Source organism: Mustela nigripes, chromosome 13 (genome assembly GCF_022355385.1).
Source record: "Mustela nigripes isolate SB6536 chromosome 13, MUSNIG.SB6536, whole genome shotgun sequence".
Taxonomy (NCBI): Eukaryota; Metazoa; Chordata; class Mammalia; order Carnivora; family Mustelidae; genus Mustela; species Mustela nigripes.
This window is the reverse complement of record NC_081569.1, coordinates 84,563,707-84,585,420: the sequence shown is the minus strand read 5'-3', so window position 1 is coordinate 84,585,420 and position 21,714 is coordinate 84,563,707. Positions and strand designations below refer to the sequence as shown.

General features: G+C 35.5%; 1 protein-coding gene across 6 annotated transcripts; it reads left to right on the top strand.

The window, feature by feature from the left end:
• The first annotated feature begins 27 nt into the window (after nucleotides 1–27).
• MBIP (MAP3K12 binding inhibitory protein 1) lies at nucleotides 28–20,678 on the top strand. Of its 6 annotated transcripts, none has more exons than XM_059373097.1 (9): nucleotides 28–178; nucleotides 3,957–4,076; nucleotides 5,861–6,085; nucleotides 6,168–6,264; nucleotides 8,766–8,831; nucleotides 9,061–9,213; nucleotides 13,244–13,341; nucleotides 18,318–18,356; nucleotides 20,073–20,678. In XM_059373097.1, the coding sequence occupies exons 1-9, from the start codon at nucleotides 95–97 to the stop codon at nucleotides 20,178–20,180; spliced, it is 990 nt and encodes a 329-aa protein (XP_059229080.1). In that variant the 5' UTR covers nucleotides 28–94; the 3' UTR covers nucleotides 20,181–20,678. The 6 variants fall into 6 exon arrangements, with proteins under 6 accessions (XP_059229080.1, XP_059229079.1, XP_059229078.1 ...); XM_059373096.1 differs by having other exon boundaries at nucleotides 28–223; nucleotides 20,076–20,678; XM_059373095.1 differs by having other exon boundaries at nucleotides 28–223.
• The last annotated feature ends 1,036 nt before the right edge of the window (nucleotides 20,679–21,714 follow it).

Below are 21,714 nucleotides of genomic sequence, written 5' to 3'. Positions count from 1 at the left end.
ACGCTGTGTTTTTACGTCATCTGCCGGCGACGAAAGCAGGAGGGGGGCTTGTGAGCACAAGTTGGTGGTGGCGGGGGTAGCTTGCGAAGGTGTCATGGCTGCTGCCGTTGAGCTTAGTCTCTCGAGCAGTGGTGACAGGAGTCTGGAGCGGAGCTGCAGCCCCAATCTCTCCCAAGAGGTGCTCTGCGAAATCTTTCGCTCTCTGCATAGCCTGGTGGGACAAGTGAGTGGTGATCTGGGAGTAGCGGTATGGAAATTATCCGGCCCCTCCCCCCTTTTTTCCTCTAGCGGAGGCGGGGGACTGCGGAGGGCTGCCGGGGACCGGGACAGTGTCTGAGGCCGGAGGAGGAGCCCGAGCCCAGCCGTCTGCAATCGGAGTGAGGATCGCCATACGGGCTTAGTTCAGGATGGGTTGCAGATCAGATTTCCTTGCAACTCTTCTCCCCAAAAGTGAGAGAGTATAGTGTAAGTGAAAAACCTGGCTCCGAGAAGAACAGGCTTTGAGAGAAGGAATGTGTAAAAAGCTTTGTGGGTTTTGGAAGGTGCCCGGCGCTCGCGATCCCCTTTCCTTCAGTGAATTCATTATAGAAATTGATAGGTTCGTACGATCTGAGAGTTTTGGAAAAGGTCTCTCCGCCTTTTTTTTTTTTTTTTTTTTTTTTTTTTTTGATGACTTGCTTTTAGGAGTCCCTTGGTTTATTTCTTTTTTTCCTTCTGGATGTTTTGTGCATCTTTTATCCTTTCATAGAGGGAAGAAAATAAAAGGAATTAATGTATATACTTCTTGCATAAAGTTGGATGAGTTATCCATGGTTGATAACAGTTTGTATCAGAACTGTTGTTTAATCGTCATTTAAGTATTAACTAATTTAACTGGCTGATTAAATAGCTTCTGCAGAAATGTCATAATAAATTGGATTTAAATAAAAGTACTCCTTACACTCTATTCCGATCAAGTCACTATTTGTTTCATGAAGTAAAATGGAAAGCATACTATAAATGAAAAACAACTTGAAAATAAGTTTGCTTGCTTTTAAAAAGGAAATCTTTTCTCTTGTATCCTGGAATATTTTCCAGTTCAAAAAGTTTGTTACGGGGTTGGTACTAGTGCCCGTAGGAGGCACAGTGTTAACTTCCTTTATGAAGGCAGAACATTTGTCTGATTTGTAAAAAAAAAAAAAAAAAAAAAAAAAAAAATTTAAAGCCGTGGGTGGATGGAGAACAAATTTTTTAAAACGTTACTTCAATATTTTTAAAAATCCTAATATGTTTGTCATTACTCTAAGTTAAAATTTTGTTTGGTGTAACAACAATTATTAATAGATCTGCTAAAAGTTCTAACTTTTGAACTCAGTTGTTTGCCACGGACTTACTAAAATTTTTTAAAGACCTGGGACATTAATATTTTAGTTTTATCACCCAAGACCTGTAATAGTTTCATAGTTTAAGAACGTTTTATGTGCTGGACATTAGAATGTTAAGGTATATTTGTGTTTTAATATCAGGATGAAAAAAGTTTATGCTCACCTATAATTTACGGAAGTTTTATTTTCAGTGGTGAGATATTTTTTTAAAGTAACATTAAGAAACAATTTAAACATTTCTTTTGAAAATTAAATACTGAATTTTGAGATCTCATTTACAAATCTTTATATATATATATTTCATGATTTAAGTTCACTTATGTCACCTGCCAAAAATGTTTAGAGTAAATATTTGGAAAGTTTACGTGACACAGTAAAGGAACCATCTGTACAAATGTCAAGAAATTAAATCATTCTCATTAATTAAATACTAACCATTTTTATATTCTCTGTATTTTGAGATGTATTGTTTAAAAATAAGAATGAAAGCCACAATACTAGTAAAATTGCCCCTGGAGGAAATCACTATTTACTTTTGCAACAAGTTTACAGGATGTTTAAAAAAAAAAAAAAAAGTTTCAATATGCCTAAATTTCATTCTGCATACTATCATTATATTGTTGGCTCTCCTATATACTATCATTATATAGGAAGCCTAAAACTGAATGTTTAAAAGTATTCCATATTTCAAATTTATGGATTTTAACATTATTGCTTGCCTCTGCATGGCTCATTTTATCAAGTTGGAAGCATTTTTTGTTAGCTTGGAGTTTCATACTAATTTTAAGTTTTTACTGAAAATGCATACTTAAGTAGTCCATATTAATGTGAGACTAATACATTTTTGAGTGAATGATTTACAATTACAAGTACAAAAGGTAGAAGTGCAGAGAACTCATTACTAATAGGGAATTTGTTGAATAAATAGTTGGATATACTGGGACAATTTTAAAGTTAATCTGTATCATTATTATGTGGTTTTCTTAAAAAACCAAGTATCTTTGTGTTTAAAAGGCTTACATAATTATGTTAAATTGAAAGGAAAGTAGGATCCCAACATTACGATTTATTTTCTGTAAGTTATTATTTTCTCTAGAAAATTTGATGCTTTATTTTGGTTAAGGATTTGTTTGTGTTATCCCTAAACTCTATTCATAAATTTGTTACCAACTGATTTTAATAGTCTTAGAGGACTGTAGAAATGCAGTAATAGTTTACTTCCATATGTAAGTTGTTGTCTAATGAAATTTTTATGAGCATTAATAGAAATTAAGATTAATGCAGTAATCTAATATAAAACCGTAGTGATTATAAACTAATCTTTGCCAGTACAGCCTATCCGAAACTTCCTATTTCTTTATACTTATCTGATATGTACTTTAAATGTTTCTTGTCTTGTCTTATGCAAAGGGTGGTAAATTTTTGTCATATAGTATTTATTCAGTACAGTACCTTTTTTGGTAACTTTGGATCTCCCGTTCTTTGTACAGTGATTCATATTTTTGTTTTATAATCACAACTCATAACATCTATATTTGAACTAATGTACAATTTGCCTTTATTTTGTTTTAGAAAACATGACTTTTAATAAAAGATTTCTGAAAAAACAATAAACTTAATCCTACCATGCAGTGTATCTTTATAGTATGCTATAAATGCATATCCCTAGAAAAGTTTTTGGAGTTCACCTTTTTTTTTTTTTCTGGAGGTTCACTTTTATTTGCTTGAAAGCCTGGAGATGGAGGCTTTTCCTCTAAAATATCCAATGATTTTGATATTAATTTTATATGTAGGTTCTTGGTAGTTTTCTATATATAATTTTATTCTAATAGGTCACACATAGCCAACTTATAAGAAGTTTTATATGACAAGCTCTCACACAGTATTAGAAAATACTTTTAGTGAAAGATCTGGCCATTCTATTCAGTCTCTGACCATTTATTTCACTATTGTGGAAGAGTATTTGTTTTTCACTTTAAGATTTCCACAGGTAGATTGTAGATTTTTATTTGAAGTAGATAAACATGTTGCCATTTATCCCTAGACTTTATAATATGTATGAATAATGTTGATTTTTAAATTACTTTAAAATTGTTTAAAGTTGAAAATAAAAATGTGATTCAGAAAATATCAGAGTAGTGATATATGTCAGTTATGTCTTTGTGTACATATTTAACAAAAAGGAATGTTTATATCAGAAGTTCCATAAATGTGCCTCCCCTTCTGTTTAATGGTCTGAGCTAGAAGTACTGAATAGGGCAAGCCTATCTTGGCTCTCATCCAAAGGTTTTAGAAAATGAAGTATCAAAAAAGCCTCATCTTTCCATCGTTTGTGGATGGTTTCACCTGCAAGATGGTCCCATTACACAGACCCAAGAACAGAATTAGAATGAGAGGTCATTGGCTTTTTAATGAAGATTACACCTTTCTTGGCCTTTTAAAATGGTAATGAGAGCATTTTAATGTATCATTAAAAATCTGGTAACTTTGAGCTAAATAGGCATGTTACTCTAAAGTATTATTTTTGTGACATCCCATTTACACAGCTTAATCATGTAATTTTTGTGATGTTGCTGGTTTGCCCCTTTGAAGCTTAACCTCAGAGATGATGTGGTGAAAATTACAATCGATTGGAACAAGCTCCAGAGCCTCTCGGCATTCCAGCCCACTTTGCTCTTTAGTGCACTTGAGCAACATGTTTTATATTTACAGGTAAATTTCTTGTTAAAAACATTAAGTCAGTATTGAGAATAGAAATTAATTGTAGTTAAATTATAAACTAGAGTATTTGTCAGTTCTGTCTTACCACTGTATTAACAGTGTTATCAATAAATGGTTACTTCAGCCAGATTAGATCCAAATCTGTTAATTTATATAGTGATCTGGACAGCCTCAGGAATATAGTCCAATAGGCCGATGTGGCTGTGAAGACTGAATGAATGCAGTTCTATTCAATTCTAGACTTGGCACTGAAAATTCAATACAGTTGCATCTATGGTGGGTTATAATTAAGCAATAAGACACGGCAGGTGTGTGTCATGCTATGATAATGATTCCATGCCTTGGGTGAGTTTGGAGGCTCATGGAGTGCTTTCAGTGGTTCAAGAAGTGGCATTATCCCAGCATGACACATCCTGGAGTGTCTATTGCAATTAAACAGTTTCAGCATAGTTTTTAAAAAGAAAGTAATTTCTGTGACATTAATGTCTCATTTTAGTAAGTAGCCAGTCACTATTTTATCTTTTCTTTTTCTTAACAGTTTGAAATAATTCATCCTCTATATTAGAAATGAACATTGAGTTATTTATAATAGTACTGTTATATTTTTTAATATTTCTGTTCAATAACTGAACAGTATTATGACCTTGCTGGTTTGCAGTTGAACATCTCTGCAATTATAATTGTTGTTAAGTTTGCAGTTTATCTCTAACCAAAGTGTAAAATATGAAGTGTCAAAAGGTAAGTGGAAGAACTGTTGGATTGGTCATTTTACTGCTATTAAGATGTTCTAAGTTCCAGAAGAGTCCTTGGTAGAGTAAACAACAGAAGCAAAATTATAGGTATGAAAAAATAACTGGAACATTGACAACTATGGATGTGTTTTGATTAATGGAATAAACATTAATTTTAAGCCCTCTGTTTAGTGACTTTATGGGAAATTTTAACTCTGTTTCATATTGAAATAGTTAACCCTGATATTAATGGACAGAAATAATGAGCGATAGAACTCAATTGAGGCCTGATTAAGAGGGGGGTGGTTTTGAGTAGTATAATTTACATTATACAATTGGGTTGTTTTTTGTTGTTTTTTTAACCCACTCTACTATAGTGATAGGCATATATCTCTTCCCAGCTGTGGATCTTGATAGTTTTTTTTTTTTTTCCTTGTTCATTTTCTTTTTTAAAAATTTAATTTCATGACCCAAGAAGATATCTTGCCATGTCAGGAAAAGCCTGAGTATTCACTCAGCATAACACCTATATATTTCATGTCTATGCTTTCTCCTTCACTTTGGCCAACTGCAGTTTCAAGTGGAGAATCTCCAGTGATACAGTGATAATGCAGGGCTTTGCTGAGTGAGAGCACTGGCTCTCATGTTAAGGAGGAAAAATACTAAGCCTTAGTGTTCTGAGGAGGCATTTGAATGACATGTTAATTAAGTGGTATTGGTGCCAGAGGCTGAGGCTTTGATTTGGCACAAAATAAAAGATGAGTGACAGAATGATTCCCTCAAAGAAAATTTTAAATTTCCTCAGGTTTTCTTTCTTTCTTTCTATCTTTTTTTAACAGATTTATACCAAATGATAATGGTCACAATAGCAGAGAACAGCAAACACTTACATGTGATCAGATCTATGTATACTGACATGCTAACTTTTTATATGTAATTGATATTAAATATTGCATTTACTTAACAGAAATTTATATAAATGTTAAATGTATAATTGATTTTGATTAGTTTGAACCTCTGCAGATGGAATTCTGTTCTTCTCAGCCTTTTTTAGCAAAGCTGCAGCCTCTGATTAAAGAGGAGAATACAACTGTTGTTGGAGAGATAGAAAAAACAGAAACGGGGAACAAGAATGAAGTAAATGCCAAATTTCCCATTAGTGACCTACAAGAGGAAGAAAAGCACAAAGATTGTGATTTAGGAGATGTGAAAAAGACACAGATCCATTATGATCCAGAAGTAGTTCAAATAAAGGCTGGAAAAGCAGAAGTAAGAAGGTTTTATTTGGGGGGGGGTATTATTTTAAATCTTATGCTCAAACTGTTAAAACATGCATACTTATTGTTTATAGATTGACAGACGAATATCTGCATTTATTGAAAGAAAGCAAGCCGAAATCAATGAAAACAACGTCAGGGAATTTTGCAATGTTATTGATTGTAATCAAGGTAACTACCTGGAAGAAGTTAATTTTCATAGGCTTTTAAGCACAGTTTTTAGAGTTGCTCTGATTTTTCATTTGTTTTTAAAAATGAATAACATTAAGTTACAATTTATTTCACAGGTTTATTTAGAAACTAAGGCAGTGGAAATTCTTTCTGTTTAATAAGACTACATTGCAAAAATGAGTTTCGTTTTGGTTATGCCAAAATCAAATAAATGTGGACATAAAAGGGCTAATGTTTACCACAGGTGAAGATTCTTTTTTAAAGTTCCTTTGGGAAATGGAGATGAAGTGTGGGTGGCAGCATTTTTCAGTCTCACTAATAAGAAGGAACTAAGCTATATAAATTTTGAGCTGTAAATATATTTTTGAAATTATGTTAATATATAAGTAAACTTAGTAAAGTTAATACTCCTCAAGAGGGAGCAGTTTTCTCACTACTCCTGAGCTTTCTGAAATGTTTTGTCATGATAAAAGCAATCTGTCATCAAGACTATGGTGTCTTATGCTTTTTTCCTTTCTCTCATAGTGTATACATTTGCTATTTTTCATAAGATTCTCCTTTTCCTCTCTACTTGATGCTATAGTGTAGTTACAGATCTGTAGGTATGCTGTAGAATACAAAATACTGCAAAGCACTGGCATAGATCTTTCTCAGGCATCATAGTAATAATCAGAACAAGTAGTTCTTAGAAAAAATTATGGAAAAGAGTTCCTAATTGGAATGAACATTTTTCTTGTTGCCTCTGACATCTCTTAGCTAATTATTATGAATACAGAATTGTCAAATGAACCTAGAATTGACTCTTACATTGGTACACTGATTCTCTTAATAATGAAATAATACAGGCTCAAGTGGGTCCTAAATTCAGCCTTTTCTGCTATTAACATTATACATGCGTAGACTTAGTATTATTTTCCTGTTAGCTTTTCAGAATAGGTACAGTAGTGGCACAATCTCAGGTACTACAGTCCATCCAACTGCAGGCAACCCATGAGAAAGGGTTTGTTGAGGGAGCAAGCACATGTGTCACTAATGTTATTCCTCTGCTCTCCCTGCTAACTCTATTATTATAAACCACCAGGGGATAGAAATTGACAAGAATTGAAATGCTCAGCAGGATTCCTTGGCCCATTCAATCCCTTGCTGGCTCAAAACAGTGCTAGCAAGAATTGCTGTGGAGAGTGACTAGCACTCACACATTCACTATCTTCACACCATGCTGAATTTCTCACTGATGGGTCAGTTAATCTATATACTTGGAATATAACTCTGGAATGGATGATAGCTTCTTTTTTTAACCCTTAGCCCCATGAAATGGGAGAAAGAATGGAGAAGTGATGGCCCTTTAAACGTATATTGAGGTGTCTCAAAAGAAAAAGGAAAGAAGAAGAAAATGATTCTCTTTAGTACCTATATATAAAAGATGAATTTAGAATTATATTCACACAATTCATTTGTCAGCAGACCTATTTAGGAAACTCAGACTGAAAAAAAAAAAAAAAACACATGAATGTATTGTCATGTGTTAGTGTATTCTTTTGATACCTGTCAATCTGACCTAAGTATAAACAATAGATTTTTTTTTTTTAAATTCCATAGGGAAAAAATTTTCTTTCAATATCTCTTTTGCCATCTATTTTTTTATTAAAAATCAAGGGAATTTTTCAGGAAATTTACTGCAGTGCATGGTTTTACTTAATGTCATTTTAAATATTATGAAACATTTTTATATTATGTTAACATTTTTCCAGTTTTCCCCCTGGGTTTGTAATTTATCTGTTGATACCTAATTTGAAAAAAAAATACACTTTCAACTTAAAAAAAATTGGAACAAATTTTTACAACTTATTTTTCCTAAAATTGCATTTTTTGAAAAGAGTGGTCTGGAAAGAGATAGCTAACTTTTGGTAGAGATTTTTTTAAATCAGCATTGGAAACCCAAGTAAAGTGGAAAAGTATGTGTTATTCTTGAGGTTTTAAGATCTTTTTTGTGTGGAGTTCTGAAATAAAAATGTGTTAAATGTATAATTAATCTTTATTAGATGATCCTTAATTTGATCAGTAAATAATATTAAAATGCTGAATTTTTTTAAGGTTTTTCAGTAAAAGTAATGAGTTCAATTTATTTCTGTGATGAAATAAATGGAATAATGTCTCTTTGGCATATAGAGAATTAAGTGCTCTCTATAAAATAAAATATTTTCTCTAAAGACCCAGATGGTTTGGGGGAATATTGGTATTTATTAAAAATTAAATTGTGCCATTGAGTGCGAAGGACTTTTCTGTATGCAAATCTGAAGATTAGGTAAGATTAAAGATTATAAATTTTAGAGGCGGAAGTTCACTGTATTTTATCCTGTATGAGATGGTGATTTAATTACTATTATTTAAAATGATAATTCTCTTACTAGTAGTATGTTAATATGAATTATTAGAAGTTTATCAAAATCTCATACATTTGAAGTTAAGAATATACTTATACTCATCTAAATTCTCCTTAGAAAACAGTTGTGCAAGAACTGATGCTGTTTTTACTCCTTACCCGGGATTTAAAAGTCATGTAAAAGGTAAGAACCCACTATGTATCTTCATCATTGACAGAAGCTTGTTCTAAATTATAAGCAAAATGAAATATAGATATCACTTCCTATCTAAATTTTGTATATTTTAAAACAAAGTCTTGCCTTCTTACTTGGGTTGATGGTCAGATGGATTTTATGAAAAGAATATGAAATACTGTTAGAATTTCTGACTTTTAAGCCTATTAAATTATATTTCAAAAGTTTCTTAATATAGTTTCTAGAGTTGTGAATACATATGGACCACAGACCAGACCTGAAGGAATTCAGGGGTCAGGTCATAAACCTAACAGCTTGCTCCGAGATTGTGGCAATCAGGCTGTTGAAGAACGACTACAAAATATTGAGGCTCACTTGCGATTGCAGACAGGTAAGCAGAGTGCTGGGTGGTGCCCCAGAGCAGAGTGCTGGGTGGTGCCCCATAAATGTACCTTTGCAAATAGTTAAACTCAGTTTATTTAGTTACAGAGTTTCCACTGAGCATCTGCCATGTACAAAACATTGTTCTGGTTGGTACAAAAATGAATAAGCATAGCCCATACTCTCAAGGAATCTACAGTTCATGTGTTTATGTTTACTCTTACACTTCTAACCAACTTGAGACTGTTAGTAGAATGGGAATAGATTCCAAGTAGATCCTGACATTCTCAGTTTATTAAGTCACAGCTGAAAATTAATATAATCTTTTTCCTGCCACCAATTTCTTAACTTAATGACTGTGTCTTATTCTTATCACTCACTGTGCTAGTATTACTAAGTGTGATCCTAGTCCTCAAGGATCTTTCGGTCAGGATAAGCATATAGATCAGTAAATGTCTTAGGGGAAGTGAACTAACATTTATTGAATTAATACTAAGTGCCAGTTACTCTCAGAGTATTAGTCATGTCAACTCACTTAATATTTAACAGTACCCTTGTGCGTTGTTGGTGCCATTATTGTCAGATAATAAAAATGAGTTCAGAGACCTCAAGCACCATGCCCAAGGTAGTAATGACAAGTAGGAATCAAACCTCAGTCATAACTGGCTGCAAAGCCTGAGTCTCCCTCCCCATTTAGTCACCAGATCCTGTTGATTCTATCTTCTAAATATCGCTCAGATCTACCCAACTCTACTTCCACAGCTACTACTCTAGTTGAAGTCACTGTGTTCTCTACCTCGGACTGATAAAAGGTTATCAGTTGGTTGCTCTGCCACTAGACTTCTTCCTCAAGACAAATTCTATACCAGTAGCCAAATTGCTTTTCCTGAAGTTCTGATTTACTGATCTTGCCACTCCCCAGCTAAAAATTCTTTCATAGTTTCCTGTTACCCTTATATGCATACCAAACTTAGTATTTATTCATTCATTCCACAAAAATAAGCCAGGTGCTATTCTAGGCACCGGGAATACATGTGAACAAAAATTCTAGTATATAGATTATATGCTACACAAGAAGAGCTACAGATAAAGCAGCTTGATAAAGTGAAGAGAAGGGATCTTGGGATGAGGGGATTATAATTTTAAGTAGCATGATCTACATCTATAGTTCCAGCCCCATCTCTGGGCTTCCTCACTTCCACTCATTTGGCTGTCCTAGGGCCCTGACCCAGGCTTTCTCTCCTGCCTGCACTTTCCCCTCTTGATCCCAGATGATACGGACTCCCCTTTCATGTAGTCTCAATAGCACTTGGTACTTCCTGTCATCCTTTATAACAGGTATCACAGTTGCGTGTGTTTAATATCTGTTTCCTTTGCTAGAGAGTACGGTCTGCGAGAGCAGACAGTCATGTTCATTAACTTTGTGCTTGTGCAGTTTCTGGTACAAAACAGGTACTCATGAGTTTTTAAATGAACAATTGTTCATCTCACCTTTTCACGTGATACGCAAAGTACAGTGGGTACAAAAAGTTAGTGTTTAGCTCTCTCAGGGGAAGTCAAGAGATGGTACCCCTGGTAAAGTGACATTTGCACTCTTAAAGGATTAGTTGGGAATATGTCAGCAGGCAGGAGCAAATTATTCCAAAAAGAGGGAACAACATCTGCAAAGAGCACTGAGGCACATAAATTAAGGAATTTCTGAGTCCAGTCTCGCTGGAGTATTTCCCGAGTGGAAGTAGAAGAAGATAAGACTGAGTAAAACTTCAAGGGTAATAAGAGGTTAGCATTAAAAATTAATCCTCTCTCCAATAACAAAACGCATTTTTAACAAAAGAACTGTGTAAAAGAATGGACTAGCTTATTAAGTCTAATAGTATCAGGGCACGGTGACTCAGTCAGTTAAGCGTCCGACTCAAGTTTTGGCTCAGGTCATGATCTCAGGGTCATGAGATTGAGCACCATTGGGTTCTGCACACTGGGCGTGGAGCCTGCTTGGGATTCTGCGCCCCAACTCCCCAGCCACCTCTCTTTCTTTCTGCCACTCCCCCCCACCCTACCCCCCTTGCCGCTTGCACGGGCTCTCTCATTCTCTATATATGTATTTTTAAAAGTCTAATAGTATCAAGTAGTTAATTAGGAAAAATCTTTTGAATGCCTGCTGTGCGCCAATTCTGTTTCAGACACAAGGGATACTGAAATGATATAGTTGTAGTCCCTAGCTTCAAGAACCTTGTTATCTGGAAGAAAGAATAATATTGAAGTAGAATGTTATGGTGCTATGAAGGAAGCATATATGGTGGGGCACAAGGAGCCTCCATGTGAAGGCATTTTAGGCAATGCTCCACTGACTCAATGAAGCTTGAACTGGCTCTTGAAAGATACAGAGATGAGCCATAGAGCATTCTAGGTAAAGGGGCAGCAAGAGCAAAGTCAATTAAATACATTACTCATTTTACCTTACTCAAGAGTAAGAATGACCCAGATTCTGAAATAAACATTCTCAAAAAAGAAATCTATTTCTAGAGTTTTCATACTTAACAAGTTGATACTTTTGATATGAAATTTGCCCATATGTTTTAATTGCATAATGGTTATCTAATTATGTATTGTCAGTAAATATCGAGCACCTGTGTAGTTTGTGAACTGATGGTTCCTAGATTTGTGCAGTGCACAAGCTGCACAGCCATACCTAATGAACAAAACAAAATTATGCCCTCCTGGAACTTATATTAAAGTGGAGAAATGGGCAATAAATTAAAAAAATATAGGGCTGTCAGGTAATAGTAATGGTTTGAAAAAAAATAAGAGAAAGGATAGGGATTACAGTGGGGTGGGATAGGTGGTATCATTAGTACTTTTTAAAGGGTGGTCAGAGAAGTTCTTGCTGGTAAGGTAACTTTTGAGTCCAGACCTGAAGTTGGTGAGAGCAAGCCTTGTGAATATGGAGGTAGAGGAATCACAGGTGTGAGAGTACTTGGCCTACTTGAATAACAGAAAAAAGGAATCAAGTGGCTAGAATGATAAGGGTGTGGAGAGAATGTCCAAATTGTGGAGGACCTTGGATACTACTGTAAAGGCCCTGGTTTTTAATCTGAGTGATATGCAAAAGTACTAGAAGGTTTTGAGCAGAGAAATGACACTCTCTGACTTCTACGTTTTAAAAAGGGTCACTGCTGTATTGAGAATAGGCTATGAGAGCAAGGTAGAAACATGGAGACCAATTTGGAGATGGTGGAAGTCTAGACAGAATGGTCATGTTGTGGTGTGAGAAATAAGAGGATTTGGAATATAACCATAAACTGAAATTTGAGTAATCTTAATTCATCTTTCCCCTCCACAGAAAGGTTGTTAGGTAAGAATTATGATAAAGCTCCTCTTTAATATTATTTTAGGTTAAAGGAGGAAATGGGGCATGTAAGGAGAAACAGAAATGAAAGAAAGTGATAAATACATACAGCAGTCACTGAATTGGACTGAATTAGGTTTCCCTATGCATTTTCCTCTCAAGTAACTATCCAAATCTATCAGAGGTACACACTGTTCTATACAGGAACTCTTCAGTAGCTTGTAATGAATTTACAAGTAAAACTGGCAAAATAGGAAGCATAAATGGGGCTGGAGGAGAGGTGCAAAAGAATACTATACCCCACGGTGTGTAATATTGAAAGTGTGAACTAAGGATTTCGTTTTATTTTACTCTTGTTCATTATCTTCTCAAGCTTAAATATTTCCCATTCCTCTGCATAAGTATCTTCTTTGCATGTTTGTTTGTTTTGTTTTTTGTTTTTTTGTTTTGGAGAGAGAGAGAGAGAGCAGTGGGAGGAGCAGAGGGGGAGAGAATCCTGAAGCAGATTCCCCACTGAGCAGGGAGCCCGACACAGGGCTCCATTCCAAGACCCTGAGATCATGACCTGAGCCAAAATCAGGAGTTGGCTGCTTAACTGACTGAGGCATCCAGTGCTCCTGCATGGAATTTTAAGAACAGAATTTGTAAGAAGAATTATTCAATAGTATTTCAGAATTTTTTTAAATGTATTTAGGTGGTCCAGTGCCAAGAGACATTTATCAGAGAATTAAAAAACTTGAGGATAAAATCCTGGAACTGGAAGGAATCTCTCCTGAATATTTCCAATCTGTAGTAAGTATAAGTATCCTTTAAAAAAAATCTGTATCTATTTATATAGAGAGTTTATTTCACGATGCTTCATCATGTTCATTTATCTGCTTACAGGTGAAATGCCATTTTAATAATTCAACAATGAACATAGTCCTATGTGGGGAGTTACCTAGTTTTTTAAAAAATAGTTTTTAAAAATGTGATTCTAAACATTGTATTATTTGTAGACTCACCTTTTTTTTTAATTGTATTTTTTAAAATATAACATATTTAATATAAATAAACATATTTATTATCTGTTACCCAGATTCTCAAACTGGAGCCATTTCCATAGCATAATAAATCAACCTAGGTAGTTGTCAATCCTGTCACTATGAACATGCTGTCTTGTAGAACAAAGGCTTCCTTTGGGACCCTGCTCTGTCAGTTACCCTTCTGTCTCTTTAATCCCTCCCTGTCCACAGACTCCTTCCCTCAGCTCACACATGTTTGCTTCTCCATACTAGACAAACACCTGAATCTGCCACCCTATCTTTTTCTTTACCTTAACCACCAAACTTTTTGAAAGACTAGTCAATATTTGTCTAATTCCTCATTCTAGCACTTATTTATTCATTCATTCTTACTCTCTTTTCCAGGGACATTAAGAAACAATGTTGTGCTGATAAGTCTCTCTTTGTCGCATCAGCAGGTTTTAGACAAGCGATCCTGAGCTGATTGTGTTATTTTCCTCAGTCTTTTGGGGTGATTATACATAACACCTGCCTTTTCTGAGGATTAGTTTTCTTTCTTTCTTTCTTCTTCTTTTTTTTTGGTTATTTTTAAATTTTATTTCTTTATTTTTGGTTTTCTTTTTTTAAGCAGCACCATGTTAAAAAACTAAATCATGTAAAAGGGAACAAAATGTTTTAATTTACTAAGTTTTTAGTGAAAATTTTACTAAAACTCCTATCTGAGAAACTATGTAAAGTAACTCATTAGCATGAATCATTATAAGTCACTGGTAAAAATAAAATTAAAATTATTTTAGGTGTACCAGCAGTTTTTCCAAAGTGGCAAACTGGGTATTAGAGTAAGGTACAGAAAAGAAGTATTTCCAGATGAAGAAGGCAGGTAATATAGCAAATGTGAGCAGTGAAACCCAAAGATGAAAAATTTAGAGAAAGAGTTTCAGTGATTTATTCCCCTCAAATGAGGTTTACTAGAGTTCTAAGGGCTGAAGCAAAGATTAAATGAGATAATACCAGTCAAGCACTTAGCACACTGCCTAGCACATGGTAAAACCTCAGTAACCATTAATATTTATTTAGTTTCAGAAACCACATATGAAGTAGCTGTATAAATGTAGATAGATCTTACAGTTCCTCTGGCTCTCAGTTGTCTAATTTAGATTTCTTGGTTGTACTAAATAATTACAAAGATCTTTCCAATTTTAGGATTATTCTTTGAATGTATCTTCCTATAAAACTTGGTGAAGTATGCTTTTTCTTATAACAGTCTACTAAACATTGTTCCCATTCAAGCTGCCTTAAATAATGCCTAGGCAGGTTACTTTTCTAGTTCAATTTCATACTTTGTTAATGTAGTCCTTGTTAACGTAGAATTGATCTTACAAGAAAGTATCACAGTATTAGATGCCCCCAGAGAGATCTTGCTTCTTCATTAGTGTCTTTGATTTTGACTTATAAAGCTTAACATCTACCTGTTATTGAACTTGGTTAGCGAAAAAACAGCCCTTCAAATCATTATCTTGTTTTTGGGGGATCTCTTATACACAGCATAAAATGTTTAGAGTATTTGGTTGGAGGTAAAATAGTCAGCTTATAGAGGACCTTAACTGCTATACCCAGAAGTTTAAAATATTTAAAGTTTAAATGCTGTTGAAAGCATTTGAGCAGGAAGGTAACTTGAGCACATTATTTGGAAGATTTATCTAATACTGTTCTGGAAGGTAGATGAGAAGGAAGAGACTAAGATTAAGGAGACAGTATTATACTAGCTTAGATGTGAAGTGAGATCCCGAACTAAGGACAAGAGAGTGAGAATAGAAAAGATTAATGCAGGAGATAGTAGGAAATAAAGTTGACAAATACTGATAATTGATTGGCTGTGGAAAGAGACATAGAGCAAGGGTGAATCCACTTTCTGATTGGAAAAATTATATACCATCATTGACAGAAATAAAATCTGGAGGAGATACTTGGGGAGGAAATGTGAATTTAAAGTCCTATCAGGATATGCAGATAGAAATATCAGGTAAGCTTTTCAAGAGTAGGACTTGTATAATTGGGAGAGTCTGTAGAGGTGATGGTTAAAACACAGAATAGGTAAGAGCACTAAAACTATCAGAGGCCTGAAGTCTGCAACTCAGTGACAGTGTAACTTCAGCAGCTGGCAGCATTACAAATTAGCATTACAAAAAAAAACCAGAATTGTCCTGGATGTGTTGGGTTACCATACCTGTAATAAAACTGGCACTTTAAAAAAATAGTTAATTCTATTAAACAATATATATTTTATTAGAAGGATCACTTTTGGATTAGTATTGGAAATGACATGTCAAGTCAATAGTGAGCTGCAAGTAAGCACAAAACACTGAAAAGCTTTAAGCATTCAGATTAACTCTGTCCTCAAGGCCTCTGAATAAATATGGCACAGGCCCAAAGGGAAGGAAGATCTCATAGTCACCCATCCATAAAAGAACAAATGTGCTATCTTTAGAAGCTGCACTCCTTGCTTGCAGTAGATCCAGCGCTAGGAATGTCCGTGCGCATGAGAGGAGTTATACACATACCCTGCAGAGGACGTAACATGTAATTTATCACTCTTACTATCCTCATGCTGGGAGTACATGTGTGGCAATTACATATTTTTACATATCTTTTAAAGGTGTGCAGAAAAGACTATATAGGCTGTACAGTCTTCTAGCTTCTAAAGTTAGTAAGGAAAATTTGAGCCCATTGAATTTCTTAAGGATTGAATTTTTGTAGAAACTGAATTCTGAACTCTAAAAAAATTTTAAATGAAATGTGTTTAATTCAGATTGAAATGTAGGTGAACTCTAAACACAGGGAAGACTCATAGTTGAATAGAGATTCGTTATGGGTAACATTAAATAAAGCACAGCATATGAAAAGGGAAAAGCTAACAGGAAAAATAAATTGTATTTGGTTCATAGAACAAAAGCAGACTGACTATATGAATTTCTTTTCAGTTATGAAACAGACATAAAACCAAAAAAATGTATATAAAACAGGAATTATAACAAAGATTAGTGTTTTGTTGCACCTTTTAATGTAATCATTTTAAGGAACTTTACTCTTCACATTTAACATGGAAAGACTTGAATGTGGTAATGTTTAAACATTTTTAAGGGCCTGACTTAATAAACCATTTAAAACATACAATCCTTATGAGTTATTTCCAAAGAATTACTTACTGATTTTAAATTATGACCCTTGAAACAGTAAATATAACATGTTCACAAGTACATTTTTATAGTACTTTGTTCATTTTGTAGCATTTATCACTTATAATAATGTTTACACATCTGTTTTTCACACTATATTTTGAACCTCTGAAGGGCAACTATGTGTTCGTCTTTGAACACATAGACCATAGTAGGCATTGAATAAATATACAAATGAATAGCATTTGGCTGATAATTCACTGTTGGACTTGTGAAGATCAGTTAACTTTCTTCTAAAGCACTGACTAGGTAGACTCTTAGCTCTAGTCTATAATGAGGGAGGGGAGAATCAGCTGCATGTGCACAGGCCCACGTGTCCAAGTACATGGTGGGCCTGAAACACGAGGTGAGAGCTGGATCTGGGTGGAAAATTAAATTGCAAACAGATTTTGGAGGGCCTTGAAGGGCACACTAGCCAGTGTCACTAGTGCACAATTAAGTTTCTGAGAAAAAGAAACCTGTAATTTAGGTTCCTGTATGAAGGCATTACGAACTCTGAGTTGGAGATTAGAATTTAGGAAATACCATTTTCCACACTGGGGAGAAATGAAGATCTGAATCAGGGTGGTGGGATGGGACTCACAGGGAGAAACTATTTAAGACACTACACCTAAAATAAGCCCCAGAGACCACGTTTTACTGTTTTCAAGGGACTGAATCATTGATGTCCTTATTCTCCTCATTCTGATACTTCTCAGTTTGGTTTTGTGATATGATAATAATCTGATTGCTCAGTGACATGGAAACTATCAATATCTTATAAACTCTTAGGCAAATAAGGGGAAGTATATTTTAATCAGGTGTGTAAAAAGGCACCTCTTGGAAAGGTAGAAGACTGAGAAGCCTTCTGACCAAAATTAAACATTAAGCCCTTAACCTGCCTGTGGGCCCCATCACAGGTAGCCAGATCAGTTTGGCAAAGGAAGGAACCTGTTTATATAAGCACCTTTCCCCCCATATTTAATAATTCCAACACTTAATGATTTCCCACTTACTGTAACTACTGATAAGAGGCATATCTTGAAATTCTTTGAAACACTTTTTGACACAAAAGGAAATGTGAATTTTTACCTTCCCTTCTAAATCCCAGTGGTCAGAAATGTTCATGAGAACATTTTGCCGCCTACATTGGCAGTTTCTTTGTCAAATATACCAATATGCTAATTTGCTATTCTGAATTTTGTGGTTCTGTGAGACAAAGGACAAAATCTAAAAAGATTCACTTGGTCAGGGTTTAAAAGGTTCAGCAGCATGTCAGCAAGAATGTTGTCCGCTTAAGTTACAGACATTTTTATTCAAAGTGACTTAAACAGTGCTTCAGTGTTAATACTATGTACTTTTAATATCACTGTTTGGAGGGTACCTTCCAAGATACAAGAAGGCAGATGTCAGTGGCAGCTAGCGCTTGCTGAGACTTACGGGCTTTGTTTCTGCCAGAGTTCTCTGTGTTTTGTTCAGTAGTCTGTAAATGAAAATTGTGTAGATTTTCTAAGCATTGATTGCTTACTTTTTTTCACTCTTAATCTAGAGCTTTTCTGGAAAAAGAAGAAAAGTTCAACCACCTCAGGTAAGTTACTGAATTCTCTTTGTGGCTTCTGAAGCAGTTTGATTAGTTTTATACCTCCCTTATTAATAAAAGTTCTTACTCTGGTTGCTTTTAGATCATACCTGGCATTTAGGACTGGGGAAAAGGGGGGCAGCATAAATTTATGAACTTGAATTAAAGAAATAATTTTATTTGAGGGGCATGGAATGATTCAGAGGGGCCAGATATGAAAGTGTCCAGATATAACCTCAGAACAAAAGGTTATCAGTTACAAAATGCTGAAAAACAGTAAATGCTCAGGTGATTTACTCCCCCCCTTTTAAAAAAAGATTTATTTATTTATTTGAGATAGAAAGAGAGCACAAGAAGGAGGAAAGAGAGCACAAGAAGGAGGGGCAGAAGAGGAGGGAGAGAGAATATAAGCAGACATCCCCCAACCCCCACTGCTGAGAGCAGAGTCCAGAGCCCTGTGTCCGTGAAGTTTGATCTTATGACCCTGAAATCACATGAGCTAAAACCAAGAGTCTGACATTTAATTGATAGATGCCCCAGCACCCTGCTGCACAACCCCCCCACCCTTTTAAGTAATCTCTACACCCCGTTTGGCAGTCAGACTCAGGACCCCAGGATCAAGAGCTGCATTCTCTATCTACTGAGCCAGCCAGGCATCCTGTCCCCCTCCCTGCTTTGCTGACACTAGCAATTAGCATCTAAATAAAAAAAGGATGTTTGGGCGATGTTGACTTCAGCCCACCACTGTCCATAGAACTACTATATTAATTAGTTGAATCTCAAATAGTGAGGTTCTGGTAGCTATAAACGGCAGTAATGTGAAATTAAAGTTGGAGAACACTTTGAAATTTTTATTTATTTATTTATTTTTTCCTTGAAAGATTTTACTTATGTATTTGACAGAGAGTGAGAATACAAGCAGGGGGAGCAGCAGGCCTGGGGAGAGGGACAAGCGGGCTCCCCGCTGAGCAAGGAGCCCGATGCAGGACTCCATCCTCGGACCAGAGCCGAAGGCAGATGTTTAACCCACTGAGCCACCCAGACGCCCCTTTGATTATTTTTTTTAAAGATTTTATTTATTTATTTGACAGAGATCACAAGTAGGCAGAGAGGCACGCAGAGGGAGCGGGGAAGACGGCTCCCTCCTGAGCAGAGAGCCTGATGTGGGGCTCGATCCCAGGACCCTGAGATCATGACCCAAGCCGAAGGCAGAGACCTAACCCACTTAGCCACCTAGGTGCCCCGCCTTTGATTTATTTTTTAAGAGTAGCATACTACTTACTTTTTTAATTGTAGAATTTTGAGTATATTTTTGAGAGCATCCATTTTTTCCAGGAGAGTTAGTTGATTTGCAGTTGATCCATCAAAAGAGAATTTCTAGCAGTTAAGCTAATCCTAAAGTTTAATTTTTTTATTGCTGATTATGAGAATAGTTGGTTAAAGAAAAAGTTTTTACAGTTCTTTCAGAGAGTAGAGAGGTCCAGATCTTTGTCATTAGAAAAGAGAAAGAAATATTAAGTTATTAAAATCAATAACTTAATAACCTTAGTTTTTTATTCCTTTAAGTTTATGATATAGTCAACATATATAGTTCAGTTTAAAAATTAGTCTCATGAAGGAAAAAAAAGACATTTACCATATCTTAGATATAGTTCATTTAGCACTTTATCTGCATTAAGATACTTCAGAGTCATATTTAGCAATCTGTATTCTTGTTGTTTACAGCAGAACTACTCACTGGCTGAACTTGATGAAAAAATTAGTGCCCTCAAACAAGCCCTGCTCAGAAAATCAAGAGAAGCAGAATCCCTGGCTACTCACCACCTTCCCTGAAAAACTCTTCTCATTCTTGTCACTTGACTTTTTATATACGTGTAACTTACCCTGCAGTTAATTCAATGGCTATGTGGTCATCAGTGTAGCTTCCCTCGGGAGGCAGTGTTTCTTTTCATGTGAGTCCAGCGTGCAGCACGTTATCTTCAGATATTCCAGTGGATTTTGAAATGGTTAGGCATTAAAAACAGCATTGTCAGTATGTGTTCCCTTCTGTTTTAAAGGAGGTATTCTGGAAATTGAGAAACTTAAAGTGAAAGCACATCTGTGTGTGTGTGTGTGTGTGTGTGTGTGTGTGTACCACAGAAAGCAAGATTTATTTTGAATAATAATATTTAAAAGGACTTTATATTTGTAACATCAGCGTTAACCAGTTAATTAGTTTAAATCCAATTTTGTACATAAGAGGCATTCACAAAAATTTATCAACTGAATATTAAATGAATGCATACACTTTTTTTAAATGTCAGTTTTAATGTAAATAAACAGTAGATCCCACCTTTATTCCCTTCCTGTGTGTCCTTGAGCAAGTTAATCTCTTTCTGCCTTAATTTCCATATCTACAAAACAGGAGTAATAATAAAACCAAGAGTTGTCATGAACAGGTGAGATCATGCATGCACAGCTTTTGAAACTGGCCCAAGGGAAGTGCTCAGTAAATGTTAGCTGTTACTACTGTATAAAAGCAAGTCTGTCTTGGAAAGTCTTTAGCTGTCATAAACGTCCCTCTCTCAAGAGCCTTACTTTTTTTAGTGTTTTTAGTTATGTCAGTGTATGTATTTCCATAGTTGCAAATTAAACATTTAATAAGATACAGCTACAGTCAAGGAGCAGATATTTAGGTCAAGAATTGTTTGGCTGCAAGAGATCAGAAATCTACCTAAAATAGCCTGTAAATAGGAAGTTGTTAAAAAGAATCAGAAATCCAGAATTTAACTGCAAGAAGTATAGCCGGACATTGTGGTGTCTAGGAGGTCATCAATAGTTCATCTCTTTCTCTGTGTCTGCAGTGGCCTCTGGCTGTTTCTATGTCTAGTTCTGTCTCTGTCTCCTACCTTCCTTCTTTTCTGCTCGCCCTCTTCCTGTGTCTCTTTCCCCCTCTCTCTCTCCTTTGTTCTTTTTCTCTTACACCCAAGCATCTATGCATCTGGTTTATTCTATGTGGACTCATTCCTCTGAAGGCCTCTACATCATTGCTTCTCCACACAGGGCAACATGCTAGCCCTATCTCCATAGCCTTGGCATTCATGCCTTTGAGTTGCTATGGTGCAAACTCAGCTCTGTAGAACCTCACAACTCCACTGACCCACTTACCTCTTGGTATCTCTTAGCTCAGCTCCTGAGACTGAAGCTCACTCAGCGTGATAGGGGTCTCAGGCAGTTGTGGCCAGGATGACGGGGCAGGACCTTCTCACAAAAATAGGCAGTATGCATGCAACCTCACGTAAGCATTTGCAGAAGCCTTGACAGTGGAGTCACCTGGTAGAAAATGGGGGTTTTTGAATCATTCCCAAGAAGTGGATGTGGACTAGGT